At 44.3% G+C, this 18,141-nt stretch overlaps 1 protein-coding gene across 5 annotated transcripts in view; it reads right to left on the bottom strand.

Annotated features, from left to right (window-relative positions):
- Positions 1 to 18,141, bottom strand: part of Fbxo36 (F-box protein 36) — a 69,691-nt gene that overhangs the window by 28,041 nt on the left and 23,509 nt on the right. For 2 of the 5 annotated variants that reach the window (XM_076549469.1, XM_006984168.4), the window contains exon 2: positions 3,090 to 3,198. In XM_076549469.1, the coding sequence (XP_076405584.1) occupies positions 3,090 to 3,198 (109 nt within the window). Of the gene's footprint in view, positions 1 to 3,089; positions 3,199 to 3,638; positions 4,098 to 6,798; positions 6,979 to 18,141 lie in introns of those variants that run through there. The other 3 variants (XM_076549468.1, XM_076549470.1, XM_076549472.1) reach the window with 3 other exon arrangements.

Here is an 18,141-nt window from a genome sequence, read left to right as displayed (position 1 = left end):
CCCACTAACTTGGGTAGAATACATCTTTGGTCTCTTATTGTTATCCTGTCTGGGGCAAACAGACACTTGTTCACACCTCCCCAGGAAACGACACAACACTAAGATGCATGAGACCCTATCTCAAAATTTTTTTATTCTAAAGAGATTTTAAAGGATTTATTTTAGCTGGATGGTGATGGCACATGCCTTTGATCCCAGTGCTTGGGAGACAGAAGCAGGTGGATCTCTGTGAGTTAAAGGCCAACCTGGTCTACAGAGTAAATTCCTGCACAGCCAAGGCTACACAGAGAAACCCTGTCTTAAGACAAACAAACAAACGAAGATTTATTTTATTTTTAATTATGTGTGTGTGGGTGTGTGCAGTTGCTCACAGAGGCCAGAAGAGGTCATGGATTGCATGAAGCTGGAGTTACAGGCAGTTGTTAGCCCCTCCTCCCATGGGTGCTGGCAGCTGAACTGGGGTCCTCTGCAAGAGCAGTACACACTCTTAACCACTAAGCCATCTCTTCAATCCTCAAAAAAATAGAACTCAAATCCAACATTCTATTATTTCTTTTGTTGTTGTTGGTTTCTTTTTCTTTTTTTTTAAGATTTATTTATTTATTTATTACGTATACAGTGCTGTGTCTGCATGGCCAGAAGAGGGCATCAGATCTCATTACAGATGGTTGTGAGCCACCATGTGGTTGCTGGGAATTGAACTCAGAACTTCTGGAAGAACAGCCAGTGTTCTTAACCTCTGAGCCATCTCTCCAGTCCCCCCACCCCTGTTCTATTATTTCTAAGAACATAATTACACAAGTATGAACTGTAGCAGGGATCTTAAATGTTCTTATTAATAAAATCAAACCCGAGGCGAGTTATTGGGGTCCATGCTGGTAGATCAGAGAGACAGAATAAGCCACAGCTATCTCACCTTGCCAATTTCTCAGCTGGTCCTGTTTCCTCAGACTGGAAGCTTCTGTGTCCTCATCCCAATGGCTCTTAGCTGAACTGCTGCTTAAAAGCCTGAATGCTTAACCAGCCAAAATCTTAACCAGCCAAAGCCTCTAGTTTCTGATCCTCACGCCTTATATACCTTTTTGCTTTCTACCACCACTCCCTGGGATTAAAGGCTGGCTTTCTGGGATTAAAGGTGTGTGTCACCATGCTTGGCTATTTCCAATGTGGCCTTGAACTCACAGAGATCCAGAGGGATTTCTGTCTCTGGAATGCTAGGATTAAAGGCGTGTGCTATCACTGCCTAACTAGTGGCTTGTCTGTTCTCTGACCCCAGGTAAGTTTATTAAGGCACACAATATTTTGGGGAACACAATACCCCCACATCTCCTCTCTTTTTGTCTAAAATTAAAAAAGCTTATAACTAATACAAGAAAAACTATCCAATAAGCATATATATTATATACAGCCAAAAATTACATTAATGATGTCTAGTCCATTAACATTTGACAGATTCAGATAAAAAACTCCATTATATATATTAACAATGTCCAGTCCAGAATCATCTGATAAACTCAGACCAAAAAATTTTCATTACTTATCTTATTTAAAACAAGTAGTTCCTTTTTAAAAGTAGATTCCATAATCTCCCTTTTTATCTTATCATATCCATATTCTCTCTTTTTTCTTTTCATAATACATTCAGTAGTCTACCTTTTGTCATTTTTATATCTTCCCCTTTTTCTTCAGTGTAGATTCAATGATCTACCTATTTATCCTATTATTTCTTTATCTTTTTTCTCAGAGTAGATTCGATGATCTATCTCATATCTATATTCTCTTTTTCTTTTTGCTTTCTAGGGGTGAAGATATCTTTAGGGAATCTTGAAAAGAAAATTTTTGGGTTAATCATCAAGTCCTGTATCATTTGTCCAGTCTCTGCATAATAGGAAAGTTCAGGGCTTGTTTCAAGTCCTTGTCCGAGTAGTCTGTCAGGCTGGATCATCTCAACTAGTCCTCTCGAAATTGTCCTGACCAGTTTGTAGTCCAAAGTCGATTTTTCCATGGTGTTAATTGGCTTAATGGCTTTATCATAGTCCTTTTGAAGATTTCAAAGTTGCTGCTGTTAGGTGTGGTCATGGTTCCATGCAGACTTTTTTTTTTTTTTTTTTTTTTTTTTTTTTTTGCCTCCTCTGTGGTTTGGAGCAATCATAATCTGATAAAAGTCTCTCGCTCGGAACCATGAACATTCTTCCCTAGTACAGGAAATCTTCACAGCAATTTCTCCCCACCATTTTTCTTGCCAAACTTTTCCAAACTGACCTTTGCCAATGCTTTCTTGTAACACGATGGTCCTGGCAATTCTTCTCTGAACCAGCAGCAGTAAATCCTTCATCCCAGGTAGCAGCATCACTGCAGTCACCAACATGATGAGAAGGAGCTGGCAAAGTGGAGCAGTAGCCACTGCTTCCATGGTCCCACCACTGTTTGTGGCTCAGTCCAGGCCAAAGCTTCTCCCAAGCCTCCTAGACCGGCTCAAACTCGGGATCCTCCTGCCTCTGCCTCCTTCAGCAAATCCTACCGGTGTGCGCCACCACAACCGGCTGAGTGTAGCTTGGGCCTGAGCTGGGGCTCACAAGGCCACAGGCAAACAGCTTTTTCATGAATTCGTAACACGAACGTTGGGCGCCAGATGTAGATGTAACCAACCGTCTTATTAAATAAGAAACACAGAAACAATGTAAAAGAGAAAGCCGAGAAGTCAGAGCTCAGAGCTAAAATCTCACCCTTCCTCCTGCTGTCCCAGCTTCGCGAAAAGAGACCTACTTCCTCTCGGTTCGTATTTTTAAAGTATGTTGTTCTGCCTTCTCATTGGTTGTAAACCCAAACACATGACTGCCTCGTCACTGTCTGAATGTACAGCCCCCTAGGTCTTAAAGGCATATGTCTCCAATGCTGGCTGTATCCCTGAACACACAGAGATCTTATGGGATTAAAGGCGTGTGCCATCACTGCCTAACTAGTGGCTTGTCTGTTCTCTGACCCCAGGTAAGTTTATTAAGGCACACAATATTTTGGGGAACACAATACCCCCACAATGAACTGCATGATCTATTGCTGCCATATATACTGGAGTGTGACTGACTCACCTTGAAGATGAGAGTTCTCTAAGAAATCTTCATGGGTTTCCTTTGTCTCTCCAGGTTTCGCTGACCGAAACTCACTTCTCAGAGAAATCTTCCACCATCTAAAGATGATCTGTAGTTAAATAAGAGTTGGTAGCAATTAAAAATGAGTCTAACAGCTATCCTAAGTTTAGGGTGATTTGTTTGTTTGTTTTTATTTGTTTGTTTATTTGAGACAGGGTCTCATGCAGCCCAGGCCGACCTAGAACTCACCAAGTGGCTAAGACTGGCTTTGAGTGCTTGACTCTCTTGTCTCTGTCTACCAAGTGCTGGCAGCCTGGTCTACAGAGTAAGTTCCAGGATAATCAGGGCTACACAGAGAAACCCTGTAGCTAGAGTTTTCCTGCCCTGCCCACAGTCAGGACAAATCTCTGTCACCCGCCAGTCTCACAGCCGCTCAGACCCAACCAAGTAAACACAGAGACTTATATTGCTTACAAACTATATGACTGTGGCAGGCTTCTTGCTAACTGTTCTTATATCTTAAATTAATCCATTTCCATAAATCTATACCTTGCCACGTGGCTCGTGGCTTACCGGCATCTTCACATGCTTGTCCTGGCGGCGGCTGGCAGTGACTCCTGCCTTCCTGTTCTTTCTTTTCTCCTCTCTGTTAGTCCCGCCTATACTTCCTGCCTAGCCACTGGCCAATCAGTGTTTTATTTATTGACCAATCAGAGCAACACATTTGCCATACAGAACATCCCACAGCAAAACCCTGTCTCAATAAACAAAAACAAACAATCTATCAGGCCACTGAGGCTAGAGAAATAGGTCAGTGGTGAAGAGCTTTCATTTCATTACATCCATGTAGCTGTTAGCCACCATGTGTAATTACAACCCTAGGGGATCCAACACCTTCCCCAGGCCTCCTTGCACACTGCATGCGCCTGGTGCACAGACACATATGCAGGCAGAACACCCGGGACTGCAGTACTGCCGCCACGGGCAGGTCCTCCGCATCTCCCCACCTCCCCTGGGCTCTGACTGCTTCACTGCCCTGTTTTGCTCTTTGACCTCCCCACTATGAACCACATTCTGGCTTGAAAACAACAACAAAGAAACGCATGTTCCTTTGGTTACTTTTAATTCCCTTCATCTCTATAGGTTTGGACCTTACAAAAACCGTATATGTTGTCATTTTAGTGGTGCTGAAGGGATGAAAACTGGCAGTTCTGTAAGTAGAGGATGCGCTCTATAGTACCAAGATAAGATACTTAAAGTGCTACAGACTATGTGCAGCATTATCTTTTAAAGATTAAAAAAAATTGTTTTTGTTACTTTTAATTTTGGGGTATGAGTGCTTTGCCTGCACGTATGCCTGCGTATCACTTGCATGCTCCAGGTCTGATGGGGCCAGAACAAGGAGTTCAAGCCCTTGGAACTGAAGTTACAGTTCGATTAAAAGAAAATCATTCCTTCACAAATTAATACAAATGCAGTGCCAATAAATATTTGTCTGTTTTTTAAAATTGGCCAAATTCTTGTCAATTCATATGGTAAAATAAATGTACAGAAGTACTGGGGTAGCCAAAGAGTTAGGGAATTGGAGCCGGGTGGTGGCGGCGGCGGCGGCGGCGGCGCAAGCCTTTAATCCCAGCACACGGGAGGCAGGGGCACACGGATCTCTGTGAGTTCGAGGCCAGCCTGGTCTACAAAGCGAGTTCCAGGAAAGGCGCAAAGCTACACAGAGAAACCCCTGTCTCGAAAAAACCAAAAAAAAAAAAAAAAAAAAAAAAAAAAAAAGAGTGAATTGGCAGACAAAAAAAAAATTTCTCCAAGAGGAAGAAGCCTCCCCTCTCAGAAGTTTGCAAACGCTGTTGGAGTGGTGGTTTATCCCTGCATTTGAGAGGCTGAGGCAGGAGGAATTCCTGGTTGGCCTACAAAGTTAAATATTGCCTCTAACCTATACCCAACAAAACAAAATAAAACACACACACACACAAACCCAAACACCTCAGAGCCTAACATCTTACCAAGGAGTTCTCAAGTTGCTTAAACCTGCTTAGTTAAACATTACCCAGAGGGCTGGAGAGAGTTGGGAGTTTAGGAATGCTTGCTGCTCTTCCAGAGGATCTGAGTTGAGTTCCCAGAGTGCACAAGGGAGGCTAACAATTGCCTGTAACTGTAGAAGATCCAGGATCTCCCAGGAGAGCCGATACCTTCTTCTGGTTTCAGGCACCCTAATATATATGGCATACATTCACACAACACACAAATATATATATATATATATGTGTGTGTGTGTGTGTACATATACATATATATATATACCTAAAGCTGTTTATTGAGGGAGGGAGGAGGTCTTAAATATAGGCTTACAGCACAATGGGAGAGCCCTGGAGGGCAGAAGTTCGCTACCGATGTTTTACAATCTTGCATCTAAGCTGTTAATGCCCATTGTGCAGGATACATAGACAAGGAACTTCCCTTAAGCATTCAGGAGGGTGGAACCCGGTAGGGAATTAGCTTAGGGAGGATATCAAGGTCAAGGTCAGCAAGCAAGGCAACAGTTACCCAAAATGGGGGCCAGGACCCTACAGGTCCCCCTTTTACTAATAAATGAATTTCTGACTTAGGTTGCATGGGACGTTAGCAGGTTACCTTATCCGTCATGGAGACGCCTGCCCAGGCCACACAGGCACTCTGTCTTAGGTTGGTGAATGCCCCCCAGGAATTACCGGTCTCTGAATACTCATTATCATACAGGCTCAATCGTGTGTGAGTTGCAGAGTTAACTTAAATTTAAAAAATTATAAATGGGGCCTGGAGAGATGGCTCAGCAGTTAGAGCACTAATTGCTCTTCCAGAGGACCCAGGTTCAATTCCCAGCACCCACATGGCAGCTAACAGCTGTCTATAACTCCAAGATCTGACATCCTCACACAGACATCCATGTAGGCAAGCAAAACATCAATGCACATAAAATAAGAAATAAATTTAAAAAAATTGTAAGTGGTATTAATTGTGTGTGTGTGTGTGTGTGTGTGTGTGTGTGTGTGTGTGTGTGTGTGTTTAAGACAGGAGGCCACTGGGTAGCCCTGGCTGACCTGGAACTCTTAAATTTTATAGACCAGGCTAGCCTAGAATTCACAGAGATCCATCTGCCTTTGCCTCCTGAATGTTGAATTACAGATGTGAGCTACTATGCTCTGCCCTGCCTATATGTTTCTTTATTTTTTTGAAATATAAAGCTTTAGCTGGGCCTGGCGGTGGACACTTTTAATCCCAGCACCCAGGACACAAAGGCAAGTGGATCTCTGTGAGTTTGAGGCCAGCCTGGTCTACAAAGTGAGTTCTAGGACAGCTAGGGATGTTACACAGAGAAACCCTGTCTTGGAAAACAAAACATCAAAAAACAAAACAAACAAAAAAACCCTGAAGACTCCATCACTTCAACCACTTTTATTTTATTATGGAATTCTGTAAAAGCTCTTGGCCATCACTCAAGTGTCGTGGTAAGTTAATAATATCCCCTGTTCTTTCTGGAGGGTGGGGAGGCAGCCAGTTGGGCTAGAGATGGCTCAGTAAGTAAAAACATCTAGCTATCCTTTGACCACACATACCACGTGGCGGTGGTCCAATTCTCTTGGCAGGGTGCTTTTTTTTTTTTTTTAAGTTTTTAAATTTTATGTGTATGTGATTATATCTATATGTGGGAATGCACACTTACTTGCTGGGTCCCATGTAAGGCAGAAGAGGGTGTTGGATCTCCTTTGCTGGAATTATAGATTGTTGAGAGGGATCTGAAATGGGTTGTTGGGAACTTAACTCCAGTCCTCTGACTGCTAGCGCTCTTAACTGAAGAGCCATCTCTCCAGCACATACCCGAGCCATCCCCTCCCCCCCCCCCACACACACAAAGATTTTTTTCCTTTTTTTTAAAAAATTTTGTTTGTTTGTTTGTTTTGAGGTAGGTTTCACTGTGTAGCCCTGGCTATCACAGAGTCCAAGTTCCATCTGCCTCTGCTGCCCAAGTGCTGGAATTAAAGGCGTGGCGTGGCCCACCACCTGTAGAAATAATGGATTTTTTTTTTCCCAGACAGGGTTTCTCTGTGTAGTTTTGGTTCCTGTCCTGGAACTCACTGTGTAGACCAGGCTGGCCTCGAACTCACAGAGATCCACCTGCCTCTGCCTCCCAAGTGCTGGGATTAAAGGTGTGTGCCACCACCGCTCAGCAAATAATGGATCTTGAGAAACTGTAAATCACCAGCAATCTCTCGGTAGAAGAAGGAATTGGCTGAGGGCTTGGTGACACCAAAGAAAAACCCTGTCAAGGGGGAAATGATTTGTCAGGAGACACTGGAGCTGACACAGTTGTGCACAGCTCTTGCCTTCTACTTCAACCTAAATCCCAGGTTGGGACCCTGAAGACAAACTGGAAGAGGAGGTGCCATTGGGTCTTTTTTTTTTTTTTTTTTCCTTTTTTCTTTTCCCAGTGTTTGCTTTTCACTACGACTGGTTTACTTAGTTAATGTCCAGCTCTGGCTCTGACCCCGATTCTAGGAACAAGGCAAAGTCCACTGGGCTCTTGGACTGTGGGTCTACCTGAAGAGACTAATGACTGACTTAAGTTCACTCTCAAACTATCTGAAGAGGAAATCATGGAGGATTTCCCCCAGGACACAGGACAAACTCTGCATCTTGGCTCTCCCCAGATCTCCAAGTTGGATAGTTCAGAGACAAAGGAGGTTCCCAGCATCTTCCAGCCAATCTATTTATTGTCTGTGGTAGATATTCTGAAGACCCTCTCCTTTACCCATAGTCTGGGTTTTAAACATTTAAAGTTCTTAGGCCTCTGCATGTCAAAGGGTGAGCAAAGAAATTCCCCCGAGGCAATAATAGAGCAGGCTTGAGAGACCAAAGCATTTATTGGTGGGAAAAGAAGACAAGAAGCTGAGAGGGTAAGTCCTGAGGCAACTATGGAGACTGAAGCAGAAAGATTGTGTTAGATTCCAAGAAATGCCTTTTCCCAAAGTCCAGCATTTAGACAAAAGCCAGCATTCCCTCAAGGACTTAAGATAGTCCTTAATTGCTAAAAGGAGTCATTCTTATCTCTGGCAAAGGGGACTTAATGGCTCTTTCATTAACCTATGCCTGAGGTGCCTATTTAACAAATCAAAACTGACACTGGCAGCCAGTCTCAGCACGACCAAGTCCTGGCTCCTCAGCACTTCTCACCCCAACCCCTGCACTTCCTTCCCTTCCCCGACTTCTCAGATCCCTATATAACCTCAGCCATTTGGGCTCCCAGTTCTCCTGGCCTCTTCCCCTCTTGGCCCTGGCTGGCTCCCTTCCTGCTCCTTGATCTCTCTTGGTCTGTGGTTCCTCTCTTGGCCTCTTGGTCTCATGGTGTTCTCTTGGCTCCTGCTTCCTCTCTCTTTTTCTCTCCCCCTTTCTCTCCTGGCCTGGTTCAGCCTGGACCCCTCCAGATGTCTCTGGCTGTTTTCTCCCTCATATCTACAATAAACTTCCTTCTCTATCATACCTAGGGGCTGCTATGTTCTCATTTTTTTTTTTAAATTTATATTGCAATTTCAAGGTGTGACCGTCTCAAAAAAATATATATATATATATAAAAAGGAGTTGGCACCGGGCGGTGGTGGCGCACGCCTTTAATCCCAGCACTCGGGAGGCAGAGCCAGGCGGATCTCTGTGAGTTCGAGGCCAGCCTCGTCTACAAAGCAAGTTCCAGGAAAGGCGCAAAGCTACACAGAGAAACCCTGTCTCGAAGAAGAAAAAAAAAAAAAAAAAAAAAAAAAAAAGCTGCTTAGGGTAGGGACCTCAAAGGCTACAGTTCCAGAAACATCCTTAATTGTCTTGTCCAAGAATGCCGGGAGGGAGCTCTGGTTTCTCCAGGTTGATACACCTGGAAGATACACCTGAGGCTATACCTGAGGTATATACCTCTGTGAATAGCTTTGGAAATGGACCTTTGGATTTTCACAATGAAAATGGGTTATAGCTACTCAACTTCATCCTATCTCCTAAAGGACCTTCAGAAAGGAGAATGACACAGTAAAGCAGGGAATCTGCCTCTAGGTGTAGATACGCCTTAAGCGTTATGAGAGTAGGGTGAGTCCAGGGGTCCACCCTAGGGAAGGGGCTCATTGTAAGCCATGCTAAAGAGATAGGCAGACTAAGATAGTGAACTTTTCTCTCCCAGAATTCTTTTTTTTTTTTTTTGGTTTTTCAAGACAGGGTTTCTCTGTGTCGATTTGCCCCTGTCCTGGAACTCACTCTGTAGCCCAGGCTGTCCTCAAACTCACAGAGATCCTCCTGCCTCTGCCTCCCGAGTGCTGGGATTAAAGGCATGCACCACCGCCCGGCTTATTTATTTATTTATTTATTTATTTATTTATTTATTTATTTATTTATTTATTTTTTGTTGTTTTTCGAGACAGGGTTTCTCTGTGTAGCTTTGCGCCTTTCCTTGGACTCACTTGGTAGCCCAGGCTGGCCTGGAACTCACAGAGATCCCCCTGCCTCTGCCTCCCAGTGCTGGGATTAAAGGCGTGCCCAACCCGTGTCACTCCCTCCCTTAAACTCCTCTGATTTTTTTTTTTTTTTTTTAGCTGAGGCTTGAACCCAGGGCCTTGTGCTTGCTAAGCAAATGCTCTACCACTGAGCTAAAAATCCCCAACCCCTCTCCCAGAATTCTAACCCTACTTAGTGCAGCCCTCACAAGCACCATGAGGTCAGATTGGATCTGTTCAGCTTCTGAGTCCAGACTCACAAATAAGCCTTTTGTTGTTGTTGTTTTGTCTCGAGACAAGGTTTCTCTGTGTAGGCCTGGCTGCCCTGGAAATCCCTCCGTAGACCAGGCTGGCCTCGAACTCACAGAGATCCACCTGCCTCTACTTCCTGAGTGCTGGGATTAAAGGCATGCATTACCACCGCCACATGCCCAGCTCTTTTCTTCTTTTTGATGCTGGCCAGAGCCTATGGGTGTGTTCCCCTGGTGCTTTCTGGACTTCTGCACTTTCTTTAAGGCACCCTTCCCCTCCATGTCTGGCATGTGGTGAGGCTTGACTCAAACAGCATGGCTTTCTCACCCCACCCCCACTTCTCTTCTCCATTCTCCTGCTCTGGACAGCGGCTGAAATGTACAGATTGCTGGCCTTGGGAATTTTCTTTTAAACTCTCATAAAATTGTTCTCTTCAAGTGAATTTTGGCTTTGCTTGACTTTCAAACTTTCATCAGCAGTATGAGTTTAACAAAGTTCAGCCTGGGGAACTAATGAGCTTATTGAGCTTCCTTCCAGAACATGAGTGAGGAGCAGCTCACAGGGGTATGGTGATGCTTCCCTCTAAGGGAGTCTCCTTCTGTTAACCTTACCCAGCCTATATACAACATCAGGTCCCAAGAGCGCCCCTCCCCCAGGCCTAGTGCAATTAGTGCAGGATTGCATACAAATAGCTGAGAGGAACAGCCTGACTCCCAGGTGAGCTTCCAATGCTCTGCCTCGTTCCTCCTGGAAGTCTCCAGCAAGTGGCACCGGGGAGCTGATGATAATGGCTTTGCCTGGAGTGCTGTGTTCTCCAACACCAACTCATTCTGTCCTCCCTTGGGTAGTTTTCAGACAGGATTTTAGTGCAAGCTCTTGGTCTCTCTGCTCTTGTCAACTACCTGAGGAGGCTATTGGCAGCACTGAAACTCCATGTAAAAATTCATTTCTCCTGAGGCAAGTAGAGGTAAAATTTCCCCCAGTTGGCCACTGCCCAGTATGTTTTTCAGTCAGGTTTTTCAGTGTAACCTGAAAGACATTGTCTTGAATTCCTCATATTCCCTACAATATTAGACCACTGTATGCTCCATACATCTTCATGGACACTTACTTACTGGTTATGTGAACATTGATCTCTTCAGTAATTTAATGGAAAACCAATAATTCATTGACCAGATTTGGTAGCACTGGTAGATGATTACAGCTACTAGGAGACTGAGGCAGTCAGATCCTAAATTCAAGGCCAGAAATAAAATAAATTCAAAGAAGGACTAGAGATTAGCCCAGTATTTGCCTAGCATGTGTTAAACATTGGGCTGAGTTTCCAGAACCACAGAAAGGGAGTTTATGCTAACTCAGTGGCTAGGAGGGGTACTGGAGCATGAGTGTATTCCAGAGGCTAAGGTGGGCTCATCATAAGTTCCAGGACAGCCTTAGCTACAAGACTGTACCAGGCTTTCTTTTCTTGGGTCACCAACCAGCTCCCAAATCATGACATAGAGACTTATGATCAGTTATGAATGCTTAGCTCATTTCTGGCTAGCTCTTTTAACTTAACCTGTTTCTCTTTATCTACCTTTTGCCTCTGGGCTTCTTATCTTTCTTTCTGTATGTCTTACTTTCCTGCTTCCTCCAGTGTTTCTTCTTCTTTTTTTTTTTTAAGCTGAGGATTGAACCCAGGGCCTTGCCACTGAGCTAAATCCCCAACCCCCTCCAGTGTTTCTGTCTGTCTGGTGGTTGCCTCGTTTCTGGCCCTGGGCATGTCCTCTCTTCCTTCCTCATTCTCTCCTCCTTCTTCTCTCTTGAGCCTAGATTTCTCCTCCTATTTGTTTTCTCTGTCCATCAGCCCCACCTATCCCTCTCCTGCTTAGCTATTCAGCTTTTTATTAGACCAATCAGGTGCTTTAGGCAGGCAAGGTGAAACAGCAACACATCTTTACATAATTAAACAAATGCAGCACAAATGTAACACACCTTCACATAGTTATATTCCACAACATAAACAAATGAAATACATCTTTGCCTAGTTAAAATAAGATTCCACAATACCAGACTCTGTCTCAAAGAAACAAAAATGAAAAACAAAATTATTGAGTTTCAACCAATACCAATGCCATACCGTTTGGGGTTCCAGGGATATAGGCAGAGGACAAAATGATTAAAACCTCCTGTCCTGCCCTGCATGGTGACACACCACTTTAATCCTGGCACTTGGGAGGCAGACACAGGCAGATCTCTATGTATTGGAGGCCAAGCCAATTAGGGATTTATAATGAATGTCTGTCTCAACTAAGGAAATAAATAGATAAATAAAATTCTGTCTCAATGAAGCTTGTATTCCATCAGTGAAGGAAGAAGGAATACATAGCTTTTTTTCTGGAGGGTGGGGACAAAAGGTTTAGACATGGTCTCTTGTATCCTAGGTTGGTCTTGAAGTCAATATCTCACTATGTGGTGGAGGCTGGCCTTGAACTCCTGAACCTCTTGCTTCTGCCTCCCCACTGCTTGGATTACAAGTGCGTAGTGTGTACCACCATGCTCTTTTACAATGCCAGGGATCGAACCCAGGGCTTTGTGCATGTTAAGGAAGCACTCTACTAATTGAGCTACACCCCCAGCTTTATAGTTCTTTGTTTCAGTGATAGTGTAATCCCGGTCTCTGGAGGCAGCAGAAATATGGAAGACTTGTTCATCTTTGTCCTTCATCCAGCCAGTTGGAAAGAATCAATGCTACTCCTAAATTACTCTCTAACACACTCTATAGCCTGCCTCATCCTTCCCAAGTGCTGAGATTACAGGTGCACACAACCATGTCCAGCTACAAAGCTTTTCTGTCTACCATTCTCATTTTATGCTCCTAGCTGCTGCTGAGAGAATTCCTAAAAGATCCACAAGGGGGCTGGAAAATAGTGTAGCCCAGTGACAGACAGACTGCTTGCTTAGCATGTGAGTGGCCCTGAGTCCTAGCCCCAGCACTGGAAAAAAAAAAGTCAACACTCTGCCGGAAGCTCAGATTTCCCAATCCCTGGTGGTTCACCCTGCCTATGTCCCACCTCAGGTATTATTTTGCCTGCATACCAGCACTTGTGTTTGCCTGCTGCTGCTCCTGCCGGGAACATTTGGCTCCTCCCAGTCCTAGACTGGTAGGCAGGGCGTCTGGAGCTCGTTTCAAGCTCAGGCTGGTTTGCATGTCTCCAGGGTTCTGTGCATAAATCTCTCACAGCTATTAAGCCACTGCACCAAAATTGGCTTTCTTCTCATATTCCCAGCCAGCCTCCTTGGACTTTGACCTTCACTCTGGTCCCCCCCACTCCCACCTTCCTTCATGATCTTAGCTGCCCCAAAGCCTCCTTCCTTGGCTCCTGTATGCCTATGACTCACAATTCATATCTCCAGCCCAGATCTCTTGGCTTATGAATATGTCTACCTGGATGTGCTACCCTAATATTTAAACCAGAAATCAGTATTTTTTTCCCTCCTAGTCTCCTTTTATAGGGTTTGTCAAACTCCAGCCAAAATAGAACATACATATTAAACATGTATGTTTAATATACATCCCCCATCACAGAAGAACGGGTTTTTGTTGTTGTTGTTGTTTTTATATGCTGGCGTGAAAACGTCCAAGGATTTCCTTGTCTCTATCTTGCACCTCACTTTAAGAGCACTGGGATTAGCTGGGTGCTAGTGGCACATGCCTTTAATCCCAGCATTTGGGAGGCAGAGGCTGGCGGATCTTTGTGAGTTTGAGGTCAGTCTGGTCTACAAAAAGAGTTCCAGGACAGCCAGGACTGTTTCACAGAGAAACTCTGCCGCAAAACAAAACAAACAAACAAAAGCACTGGGGGGGGGGGGTGTTTACAGATGTATGCTACCATGTCCCTTTATTTTGTTTCTTGGGGGTTGAACCCAGGTGACTGTTTGTCACCATTACCCCAGCCCTAGGTTCCTAAAGACTTAAAGAGGAAAAAACTGGAGCTAGGCAGTAGTGGAGCAGGCCGCTAATCTCAGCACTCAGGAGGCAGAGGCAAGCAGATCAGAGTTTGAGGCCAGCTGGGGCTACACAGAGAAACCCTTGGGAGGCGGGGGTGGGAGGATTGGGGGGGTAGGGTGGGGGAAGTTGGGTGGGGTGGGGTGGGGGTATACAACAAAACATGAAGGAAGTGTAACATAAACTATCTATGATCTACAAACTCAAGATATTTCCTATCTGGCTTCCTATAAAATGTCTGGATGTTCCAGGACGACATATTGAGACCCTATCTCAAACAAGATGTGGAGGCACATACGTTTATGACTCTGCACTGGGAAGGTGTGGGCAGGAAGATAGGAAGTTGGAGGTCACCCTCAGCTACATAGTGAATTCAAGGCCAGCCTGGGATACATGAAACCCAGTTTCAAAGCAAAAAAGGAACACAAAACCTTGTTTAGGGCCTGTGGTACAGTGGCTCAGTGGATAACAGCCAGAGGGGGGCTATCTGACTCCGGAACCCACGGGCGAGGGGGAGAACCGACTTCTAAAAGTTGCTCTCTGAAGTCCACAGGCACAACATTCTTTTCTGTTTTCTTTTCATATGAACCTAGAACTGTGAGGATGCATTTGTTGCCCCTCTAGGCTGGCGTGGAGCCTCACCCAGGAAGTCTCAGACACAGTAAGATCTGTAGTTGAAGGCTGTCCTTGAGGACTTGGACCTTCCTATTGTTCTGCTTCTCCTGGCTCAGGCAGTGCGGATTTCAAGTAAAGGCTGGTTAGTGCACAGGCACAGCTTGGCAGCGGCTGCTGGGGTTACCTATGTTCACTCACATCTGAGAGAGAAAATCCTACCCCTACACAGAACAGAAGGATTCCCATCTTGTGCCACTAACTAATCAGGCCAGGAAGCCATCTCAGGTTTTACTGTACGGCTTTCTCTCTTAACCCAAATCTAAATAGGAACCAAGTAGCAAAATATCTTTTTAATCAGGCTGGAAAAACTGCTCAGAGTGTGAAAGCATTTGCTGCTCTTACATTAGCTCTATATTAGGCTGCTCACAACACCCTGTAACTCTAGTTCTGAGGGATCCAAGACAAAAATCCGACCATGGTGGCACACACCTTTAATAATATCGCTTTCAACAGACTTTTATTATGTAGTGTAGCCCACACTGGCCTTGACATAGACATGAATGAAGAATAGATTGGTCTTGAACTCAGATTTTCTTGTCTCAGATCCCCAAATGCTGGGATTAACACCATGCCCGGCAAATGATTCTAATTATATCTGCCATAGGATAAAAACATGGTAGATAGGGGCTGGAGAGATGGCTCAGAGGTTAAGAGCACCGACTGCTCTTCCAGAGGTCCTGAGTTCAATTCCCAGCAACCACATGGTGGCTCACTACCATCTGTAATGAGATCTGGTGCCCTCTTCTGTACACATAATAAATAAATAAATCTTTAAAAAACAAACATGGTAGATAAAAACACCACAGGAAGTGGTAGCACACGCCTTTAATCCCAGCAATCAGGAGGCAGAGACAGGCAGATCTCTGTGAGTTCAGAGGCCAGCCTTGGCTACAGAGTGAGTTCCAGGAAAGGTGCAAAGCTACAGAGAAACCCTGTCTTAATAAAATAATAATAATAATAATAATAATAATAATAATAATAATAATAGTAGTAGTAGTAGTAGTAGAATTGTGGCGATATGGGAAGAAAAGGCTGGGACAGGAAGAGGCTGAAAGCTGATCAGTCTTTACTGCAAAGAAAGGCTGGAGTCTTCAGACCCTACTGAGAGGGACCCAAGGCCACAGAGACAATCTATGTTTCCCAAAAGGCATCGTCAAAGGCAATAAATACATTCCTCTCACAACAGATCAGATGGTGCTGTTTCTAGAGACACCTCAATCAAGGATGTCAAAGATGATAATTAGGCTGCATTTACTTCAGGCTAAAATGATACATAACCTTAGGTTTCTAGCACTCTCCTCTTTCCCCTAAACCTAAATAGCACCCCTCATAAATCCTCTTTACAACCTTGTTTACTGAGAAAATTTCTTTAGCTTTTAACTTCGTTATAAATTACATTCTTTAGACAATGCTGGAGAGAAGGGGGAGTCCTTAGCAAGCTGTAGAGGTATAATTCAGAAAGCCACAAGAGTATATATCCCCATTGTAAACACACTTAAAGGCCTCTGTTAGAGAGGCTCACACTTGTCCTGCCCCTCGCTCCCCCATCATTCCAACTTTGTTTCATTTCTGGCTCACTCTGAAATTAATTTCTTTATGGACGCCACAAACCCCAGGTTTGCTTGACTGGAGACTTCCAGTCAAGAACTGGGGCAACTGCAGATGTGGTGAGGAGCTGTGTCCCCTTCGCCAGTGGCAGATCTAACACAAAGATGAGTACCCCTTCAATTGTACCACGTTCCTCCTGCTCCCTGTCCGGTCTTGTTCCCATTAACTCCTTCCTTTTAGTAGTTAGGAGTACTTGTTCTTCTAGCAGAGGATCCAGGTTCGATTCCCAGCACCCACCTGGTAGCTCACAACCATCTTTTATATTTTTGGTTGTGAGCCTAGCCTTTAACAGCTGAGCTATCCCTCCAGCCCGCTCACAACCATCTTTAACTCTAGTTGCAGGAAATTCCATGGCCTCTTCTGACCTCTGTGGGTACCAGGCATACATGCAGTACACATTCAAATGGGCAAAACACCCACACACATAAAATAAGATAAATGAAAAACAAAACAAAAAACACCTTCATGCGTTTCTAACAAAAACTGTATTGGGGCTGGAGAGATGGCTCAGAAGTATAGAGTATTTGCTGCTCTTCCAGAGGACCCAGGTTCTATTCCTAGCAACCATATGGCGGCTCAGGCTCACAACAATCTGTAACTCAAGTTCTAGTTATTGATGCCATGGGCCTCAGATGGAGAACACTGACTCAGCTCAGTGCCCAGCTGTTGATGCAGTCTCCTTGACTTCCTAAAAGTCTGTCTGTCTGTCTGTCTGTGTGTCCCTGGACCTGATCTGCATTATCCTTTTCCTGAAGTCTTTCAACTAGAAGCTGAGTTCTACAGCATCTCTCTCCTGATGCTTGACTCTGTCTTAGCCCACTTCTAGCCCTCTTGAGTGCTGCTGAAGCCTCTTTAACTGATACTCATTCTGTAACCCATACATAGGTGCATATATATGTATATATACATATATATATAAAGATATATTGATATAGTGACTTGTGCTATGTGATGTATGATATGAAGAGTTAATATCAGAAATTAAGATTGGAATGAAGAACTTGCATTTGCCTTGGCCAGGCTACTCAGGTAGGCAGACTGTACGACAAATTGCTGTCTTTGGATCCATTAAACCCTGTAAATTTGTTATTCAACAATATTCTGACGCTGTGGAAAGACAAGCATACTTGCCTGTGTTTCTAGCCTAGTGTGTACATGACCATTTGCTTTTTCAAGGTTGCCTCAGGCTTGCTCAGGTTTATGCTGACACCCCCCTCCCAAGTAGCTGGAACTGATTACAGGGGCATGAGCCACTACTTCTGGCTTTATACCAATGAGTCTTTGAAGTCTTTGATCATATTTTCCCTACAAGTTGAGACTGCTATTTTTTCTTTTAGAAACAAGTTTTTTTTTTTTTTTTAAGATTTATTTTTTAATTTTATGTGTCTGTCTGAATATCTGTCTGCATGTATGTATGCTACATCCTGCTCAACTTAGATCCAGGAATCCTGCTAGGGGAAGTGAGGTAATGAAGAAAAGACAGACACAATAAAACTGGGATCAGGTTGGTTCTCTTATTGCTACTTGCCTCAACTTGGAACCTCAGCATATTTATTAGGTACAGCATGGGGATTGGGGGTATGGGGATTAGCTAGTCTCAGTAGGAGGTCTCTGTAGGCAAGCAGCTAAGGTTGTAAACATCCGGTGGGAGGAAGCTACAGTTTCTAGTCTTTGCACACCCTGATCCATAAACACTCATACTGTGACGCCTGGGAAAAGTTTGCCATTGTTTTGGAGCCTGGCCCACATGGGTAATGATTTTGCCAATTTCCCACGGGCCAGTTGGTCTCAGAGTCCTCCACAGGCTCTGTCCATGTCAAGATACACATTCAACCAGAGCTTCCTCTGCTTCCCACATGGACATGTATGTGCACCACATGTGAGCCTAGTGCTCTTGGAAGCCAGAAAAGGGCACTGGGTCCCTTAGAACTGGAGTTACAGATGGTTGTGAGGCCCTGTGTGGGTGCTGAGAAGTGAATCTGCTAGGACAACGTGAGTTCTTGACCAATGAGCTATC

Source organism: Peromyscus maniculatus, chromosome 13 (genome assembly GCF_049852395.1).
Source record: "Peromyscus maniculatus bairdii isolate BWxNUB_F1_BW_parent chromosome 13, HU_Pman_BW_mat_3.1, whole genome shotgun sequence".
Classification (NCBI taxonomy): domain Eukaryota; kingdom Metazoa; phylum Chordata; class Mammalia; order Rodentia; family Cricetidae; genus Peromyscus; species Peromyscus maniculatus.
This window is presented reverse-complemented; position numbering and strand designations above follow the sequence as displayed.